Below are 8,686 nucleotides of genomic sequence, written 5' to 3'. Positions count from 1 at the left end.
GATGCATGTTTGCTACGCTTCGCACAAGTTACCGGCAATCCCGAAAGAGGAAAGTTCAGCGACTGCAAAAAATATCCAGGTGTTACCATCGGCAATAGTAATAGTGTTAGCGAATAGCGATAATAGTGCGTACGAGGTGCGTACGTGATACGCGTACCTGCTGTGTAGGTCCAGTGTTAAACGTGTTATCCTAAAAGTATGGTGGTTCGTTACGTCGCAGCTGTTTGAATACACCATCTTTATACTAATTATGATGAATACCATTACACTTTCGATGAAATTTTACCGACAACCGCAACCCTACACCGAATGGCTGGACTTTTTAAACCTGCTGTTCACTGCAGTGTTTGCGTTGGAGTTTGTGTTCAAGCTTGCCGCATTCAGATTTCAGGTAAGCTTTTTAATAGGGTATACTATTCTAGTTGTAATTTCATTTTCAAACATATTACTATTTCCATTTATTTTCTTCGCTAGAACTATTTCGGAGATGCTTGGAATGTGTTTGATTTTATCATCGTTTTGGGCAGTTTCATTGATATTGTGTATTCCGAAGTAACTACCAGCAGTGGAACAAAGGTAACTATGCATTGTAGGGGTTATGAGGTATAGGGAGAAGAGAAGAGGGAGAGAGAAACGAATATATACATCAGCGGAATAGGAGAAAAGACATGAAGACAAAATAAATGATTCAGTTGAGTTAGAACTGTCAGCTGGAATAGATGTATTCCGATTGTGTTGCGTTTTAGTGTGATCCGAAAAATGTATTTCCTCCTCAAGTCACTACAATGGCGCAGTTAGGAGGGATACGAGTCAGTATTGTGGAAGATATATGCATTAACAATATAAGTAAGTTGATTTACTGATTTTCGTGCGTCATGGAGACGATGTCGGTAAAAGTGACGGTAACGCACATTCCTTCAGGGGATCGATGCAAGTAGAAAGAACTAGAAGGCACATTCCTACGGGATTCGATGCAAACAAGGGACACACGTTTAAGCAAGTCGCTCATACACGAATTTGCGGATTCACACACATTCCTTTACAGGAATCGATGTCGATGAAAGTAATCGTAATGCACATTCCTTCATGGGATCGATGCAAGTAAAAAGGATTAATTTAAGCACATTCCTACGGGGATCGATGCGAGTGTAATATACCAGTAAAGCACATTCCTACGGGGATCGATGTAAGTATAAACAACTAAATAAACACATTCCTACGGGGATCGATGTAAGTATAAACAACTAAATAAACACATTCCTACGGGGATCCATGCAATTATAAAGAACTAGTAGAGTACATCCTTACGGAGATCGATACAACCAAGTACACGCTCACTTATAAACTAGATTGATTCGTATAGACGGACAAACGGATTCACACACATTCCTTAATGGAATCGATGCCAGTAGATGAGTGTTGACACACTCATCACACACACTATTGTGATGGGATCAATTTTAGTAGTGTTGGTCAGGCGATTATTTCGTAGTAGTGGTATTGCTTTACATAGACTAGTTTCATCGATTTCCGCTAATCGGATAACGAACAGTTGTATTTCGATCGTTCGGCAAGGATATCAGAAAATATAGTTAGTCGCGGAACATAAAGTTGAAGCATAATGAAGCGTGGTTTTGTGAAAAAGACTTATAAGAGGGAGAGTTCAGGATGGTTGGTTGAAGATGATCTCAACAAGGACGATGCACTTAGTTCGTCAGAGTTTGGAAAATCAGCCATGTGCAGCGTGGCACCTCCAGTGTTATCTTCTTTACCATTCGCTACGCTCCAGATTGGCGAATGTAAACCGATGGAAGGAGAAGAAGAGATCGATAAAATTACTTTCGATAGATGGCTCGACGTTTTGGAATCCTCCATGGCGTTGGCGGGCATCAAGGAAGAATCCGTAAAGGCCAATATCTTTAAGATGAAAGCTGGTTCTAAGTTGCTGGATATGCTCGATGGTACTTTGGGCAAGAACGGACCTGATGCGGTCTCTAAGCCATATTCGAACGCAATTCATCGACTTCAAGAGTATTTTGGTTCGCGAGATTATGTTTTGTTCCAACGACAGAAACTTCGATCCATGCCGCAGGGTACGGATGAACCAGATCTCAAGTACGTGCGACGTGTGGCGTCAGTAGCTAAACTTTGCGGTTATGTGAAGGATCAACTCGTGGAAACGGTTGCTGATGTGATCCAACACAACGCGAATAACCGGAAAGTGCGAGACGTTGCCAGAAAAGCTACTCGTAAGGGAAGCTCACTACAGGAGCTTGTAGACTGGGTACGAAGTACAGAGATTGATAAGCAGGCTGAGGAGATTTTTAACAAAAATCATCCTGAGAAAGATATGGCGAGTGTAATGGCAGTGTCCTATACAGACCCTCGATTGCTACGCAGATCAACACCGAGCTTTCGAGGACGGGGTTATTTTCCGCGGAATCGAGGAGGATTTCCTCGTACAAATGTGCCTAATTTTTCTACGAATAAGCCTTGTTGGCGTTGCACTAGTGCGGGTCATCGTCCAGACAACTGCTTCGCTATCGACAAATTCTGTCATCGCTGTCAAACAAAGGGCCACATTCAAAGGGCATGTACATCTCAGGGTATGAAGCGGGAAAGCACTGAAGAAAAAGAGACAACTCCGTTGCCCAAAACACGGAAAATTGCAGCACTGTCGGCTGAATTGAACGAGCAAATTGTAAGTGCTGGATTTGAAGGTGCTAATCTTCCTTGAAGAGACATTTTTCGCTTGTTCATCATTCAGAATGGATTGTCCATATGAGTTTACTTATTAATAAAAGAAAAGACCTTCTGTATTGATACTTTTATTGTTTAATTTTAGAATATAACATCATATTTACCAGAAAGTAAAACGAGCAAAACTATCAGTGGAAACACGTCCGGGCCCATAAGTACCATTGGTCAGGGGATGGGTGTTCGCAAGGTTGATGCAGAACCGGAAGCACATACATTCGATATGATCGATCATGCCACAGTATCGTTTGACAATACACCAGATGCAAGGAACGAAGAAGAATACGTGATGTGTTCGTTGGACCTGCGTCATATGGAGAGTGCGGGTTCAATCATAGGTTCCGTGGCTGGAGTTGCTGTTAAATTTTTGATAGACTCGGGAGCGGAGGTGAACACTATCGGAGACGACGTTTTCAATCGGCTTATGAGTGATCCCAAATCTCATCCAATTTACGCTATGAAGGAAGGAACGGACAAACCGTTGAAGGCATACGCAACCACTCAGCCAATACGAGTTTTGGCTTCATTCTTAGCCGAGTTTGTGATCACACCAGACAGGCCTCGGTTACTTGAAAAATTTTATGTGGTTCCAGGAGCGAAAGCACTGTTAGGGCGTAGCACAGCAACTAGGTATAGCGTGCTACAAACGGGCCTGCATGTACCAATCCTAGAGGCGGAAGGAACGAAGCTTGATGCAACTCAACGAGAAATGTGTGTTGTAGATGCACAAACCCATTTTCCAAAGTTTGATGTGCCACCAGTATTACTTTGCCACGATAAGAGTTTGCCACCATCAAGAAAAGTGTTTACAAATATTCCTCCGGCATTCAAGGCAGATGTTGAGAATAGATTGCAGGACTTATTATTATCCGATATAATAGAGAAGGTTACCAGTGAAATGGATAGATCATTCTGCTCTTCTCTATTGGTAGTGCCAAAGGGAAAGCAAGACATAAGATTAGTCGTAGATTTGAGAGGCCCAAACAAATGCGTCATAAGAACTCCATTCAGGATGCCTACTTTGGAGGAAATTCTTGCTAAACTCCGAGGGGCTCACTGGTTTTCAACCATCGACCTGACCAACGCTTTCTATCATATCGTTCTAGACGAGTCGTGTCGACACTTAACTAACTTTTTCTCGGGAAGGGATACATTTCGATTCATACGCTTACCTTTTGGTCTGTGCAATGCCCCGGACATATTCCAGGAAATTCTGCAGACAGTTGTGTTAGCAAATTGCTCTGGCACGGTGAATTACCTTGATGATATTCTCATATTTGGGAAAACTAAAGAAGAACATGACCGTAATCTTGATGAAGTTTTGTCTCGTTTAAGACAGCATAATGTCTTGTTAAACCCGGCTAAATGTGTTTTTGGTAAACAATCCGTTAAATTTTTAGGCTTCCTCCTCTCTCACGACGGCTGGAGAGTCAATGAAGATAAAAAGAAAGCTATAACAGGATTCCGTACACCAAAAACTATTCAAGAGGTGAAAAGCTTTTTGGGTCTTATAAATTTTATCGAAAGATTTACTCCCAGTAGAGCTGAAAAGACGGAAAAGTTAAGAGCAGTAGCGAATTCGGATATGTTTTACTGGACGGAGGATGAAGATTTTGAGTTCGAGGAGATAAAAAGAATAGCCTTAAACTCAATCGTTAAACTAGGATACTTTGACCACAAAGACAGGACCGAGTTATTTGTGGATGCCTCACCATTTGGTTTAGGAGCGGTGCTGGTTCAGTTCGATGAAGTTGAAAAACCTCGAATAATAGCTTGTATCTCAAAGTCGTTAACTAAAGTAGAAAAACGTTACCCTCACACTCAGAAGGAGGCGTTGGCCATAGTATGGGCAGTCGAAAGATTTAGTTACTACCTTACAAATATCAGCTTCTGTATTTGGACTGATTCGGAAGCCAACAAATTTATCTTTGGCAGCCAATACAGGTCCGGGAAAAGATCAATTACTCGCGCGGAAACATGGGCCCTTCGTCTTTTACCGTTTAACTTCCAAATTAAGTGTGTTCCCGGAGATCAGAACATTGCAGATGTTTTGTCTCGTCTGATAAATGAATCTCAAGTAGATGAGCCATTCGAAGACGATAACGAAAGGCATATGTTATACGCGCTCGACACGTTAAATATGAGTATGTCATGGGCAGATATCCAGCTAGCATCAGAAAAGGACGAAGAGTTAGCAGAAGTACGGCTTGGTGTAGAATCAGGAAAATGGCCTCGACATCTGGGTCGTTATGAATGTTTGGCAAAGCAGCTGAGGACTCTTGATGCCCTAGTGTTCAAAGACGATCTAGTTGTTCTACCCAAATCGTTAAGAGAAAGGGCTCTATCAACAGCACACGAAGGTCATGTTGGCAGCGTGGCCACCAAAAGAATTTTACGGGACCATTTCTGGTGGCCTAATATGTCCAAAGAGGCCCAGAATTACGTTACTAACTGTATGACCTGTCTAGCCATTTCTCAAAGAAATCCACCGGTTCCTCTAATAAGCCGTAACCTTCCGGAAGGCCCATGGGAGATACTGCAAATTGATTTTCTTTCAGTACAAGGTAATCAGGGTTCAGAACATTTATTGGTTTGCGTAGATACCTATTCTCGTTTTTTATACGATGTTGAAGTGAAACTTATCGATGCAAGTTCAACAAATGCAGCACTGTGTAAGATTTTCAAGACATGGGGTTTACCACTTGCTATTCAAAGTGATAATGGCCCCCCCTTCAAAAGTAAGGAGTTTGTAGAATTTTGGGAGAATAAGGGAGTAAAGGTGCGTAAATCCATTCCTTTAAGTGCTCAATCTAACGGTGCTGTTGAACGGCAAAATCAAGGAATCATCAAAGCCATAACAGCAGCTAAAATCGACAAACGAAACTGGCGTGTAGCTCTCGAGGAATATGTACATTTGCATAACACCCGCAAACATCACTCAAGGTTAGGCATTACTCCTTTTGAGCTTGTTGTCGGATGGCGCTACAGGGGCACTTTTCCTAGTTTATGGGATGCTAGAAGAGACCTTGATAGAGCAGTTGTGCGAGAAGACGATTCTCATGCTAAGCTGGTTAGTAAGAAATATGCGGATGAACGTCGAGGCGCTAAAGAAAGTTGCATTAAGGTAGGCGACAAGGTTGTAGTCTATATACCACAGAAGACGAAGACAGATCGTTCATTCTCTAAAGAATCATTCACAGTATTAGCGAGAGAGGGTGCAAAAGTAGTGATTCGTGGTGAAAATGGGACTCAATTCTCGAGAAATGTGCGAGATGTGAAATTAATACCTAGCAATGCACAATGGCATGACTTAAGAACAGATGAAAATACCCAAGATAACGAAGAGGTAATAGATTCATCGCCTGTTCCATGTTCAAGCAATAGGATAGGGATGGAAAGGCCTCAACGCCAGTCTCGTAAACCAGTCTGGTTAGACGATATGGAGTTATATTAGATTCCTGTATTGTTTTGTTCCACAATCAAGGATTTTTTTTTATTTTTTTTCTTCTCTTATATTTTTATAATATTTTTTACATAACATTAGTAACGAATTATTCAGTACTGAAGAGTAGAGGAGAGGTAGATTGTAGGGGTTATGAGGTATAGGGAGAAGAGAAGAGGGAGAGAGAAACGAATATATACATCAGCGGAATAGGAGAAAAGACATGAAGACAAAATAAATGATTCAGTTGAGTTAGAACTGTCAGCTGGAATAGATGTATTCCGATTGTGTTGCGTTTTAGTGTGATCCGAAAAATGTATTTCCTCCTCAAGTCACTACATGCATGTGTGCTAAAATACTAAAGAATAAGATTAATTGATAAGTATTACAAGTTTCTACATAAAAGCTTTTTAAGTAGCTAAAAACGGCAGAGGCATATGTTCGATTTGTTCACTACATAGATTTAATCAGTAATTAATAATTTATTCCAATATATAAGTTATGGTTCCAACGAGAGATGTTATTTCCTCGAGATGTGAAGATAGACTTAATTATTTTTACTTACATTATTACTAAACTATATTTTGTGTTCTTGTGGTTGGAACACAATTTTAAAAATGTGAAGTTACTAAAACGGCTACAATAGTTAACACGTATTTATTACATAAAAGGAACTAACATTTAACGTCTAACCTAACGCACACGCAACCTGCTTGACCGCTTGCCAAATCTCGAGTCCCTGGTGTGTGCTCGTCCTGCACACACACGATCCGCGATGGCCGCGCCCTGACGCTGCACGTGGACCGCTGTCAGCCTAACGTCTGATGGTTTGTCACCTGTAGTGACAAACGCAAAGTGGCATGTTGCGCGACGTTCTGTCCACAACACTATACTTGGGAACTAAGCTTACACCAATACACCTATTATTTTAATTATCTTATTAGATTACTTAATACTAAAATGTTTCATAAATATATTACATTCTACCTAAGACTATCGATACCTATATAATGAGTTTAATAGTTTAATACAAAAAAACAGAGTTTAAACAAATAGTTTAATGAATGTTAAAAAACTCTACAACATTTCACAACACTCTTCTATCTTCACAGGGCGCGTCAACTATTATATCAATAAATTTCTTCCGCCTATTCCGTGTTATGCGACTTATAAAATTGTTAGCACGTGGTGAAGGCATACGCACACTTCTGTGGACGTTCATAAATCCTCACCTTAATATTCTTCCGTTCCATTCTCGCCAATGATATTTGGTGGAAAGAATAATTAAATTAAAATAAGTTCAATCAATGTTGGAAACTGAATTATACAGATAGCAGTTCGAATATGCTTTGCAAATATTCATTTAACAGGGTATTATGCCAGCGACACTGACATAATAAAATAAAGTAAATCGTAGGAATATTTTATTTTATTTCACTTCAACACTTGTTTGGCTCCTTTCTGTCTCCAACCGTCGTTCGGATCGGATGCATGTTTGCTACGCTTCGCACAAGTTACCGGCAATCCCGAAAGAGGAAAGTTCAGCGACTGCAAAAAATATCCAGGTGTTACCATCGGCAATAGTAATAGTGTTAGCGAATAGAGATAATAGTGCGTACGAGGTGCGTACGTGATACGCGCACCTGCTGTGTAGGTCCAGTGTTAAACGTGTTATCCTTCTCCTTTGTTGTCCGTACCGTTCCGTCTCGCTTATTTAATAGGTAAGTCGAAAAGTTCGTCGTTTTTGCTTTTCGTAAAAAAAAATATGATTTTTGTTAAAAAAATAATAACTACATCAAAAGACTCGTTCCGGTCGCTTTGGCCATAAAGGCCAGGATGGAAGTCGAAAGAACTTCCTCCGGCGATGGGTTCACTCCGGTGGCCCATAAGAAAAGAAAGTCGGCCATCCAAGAGGATGTTATTTTGACGCATAAGTCCGCGGCGACGGTAGTCTCGATGTCCCCGGATGGAGCGCAGAGGCACCGCAGTTATTCGATCTCACATCGGGGTGAATTTCGGGTGTTCATGATGCCCGGTAAAAAAGACTTGGACATGCTAGTAATAGCATCGTATAGCAGTGAAGGACGTACTTCGCACACGCACAAATACTACGCACAAATAGAATCCGGGTCGTCGTGAACGACCGAGAGCAGGCGAACGCCATAGCAGCGGACCCAGCTTATACGGAGAACTATCGGGTGTAAATTCCCGGTAGCATTGTTGAAGTAACTGGTGTGGTAGAGGATCTCGACATTCCAGCCGAGGACCTCAGGAAATACGGAATGGGCGGTTTTCGCTCTTGTGCCCCCCCAGCTGTGAAAGTGACAGAGGTTAAGCCTTTGTACACTTCTTCCATCATAGATGGTAAGAAAGTGTATAGGGAGACCCGATCAAAGCGTGTCACTTTCGAGGGAACCGTACTACCCGGCTATATCGTGTATGACGGGCTTCGCGTCCCCATTGCAAGACCCTTTGTCTCCAAGGTAC

General features: G+C 41.4%; 1 protein-coding gene across 1 annotated transcript; it reads left to right on the top strand.

Annotated features, from left to right (window-relative positions):
• The first annotated feature begins 1 nt into the window (after position 1).
• On the top strand, positions 2 to 7,464 carry LOC128302758 (muscle calcium channel subunit alpha-1-like). The gene is made up of 4 exons (XM_053039617.1): positions 2 to 140; positions 198 to 391; positions 475 to 576; positions 7,312 to 7,464. Exons 1-4 carry the CDS (start codon positions 2 to 4, stop codon positions 7,462 to 7,464), a joined length of 588 nt encoding a protein of 195 aa, XP_052895577.1.
• Positions 7,465 to 8,686: the final 1,222 nt, after the last annotated feature.

This window comes from Anopheles moucheti, chromosome 3 (genome assembly GCF_943734755.1).
Source record: "Anopheles moucheti chromosome 3, idAnoMoucSN_F20_07, whole genome shotgun sequence".
NCBI classification, from domain to species: Eukaryota; Metazoa; Arthropoda; class Insecta; order Diptera; family Culicidae; genus Anopheles; species Anopheles moucheti.
Note: the sequence above shows the minus strand (reverse complement) of the source record. Positions and strands in the feature narration are given on the sequence as shown.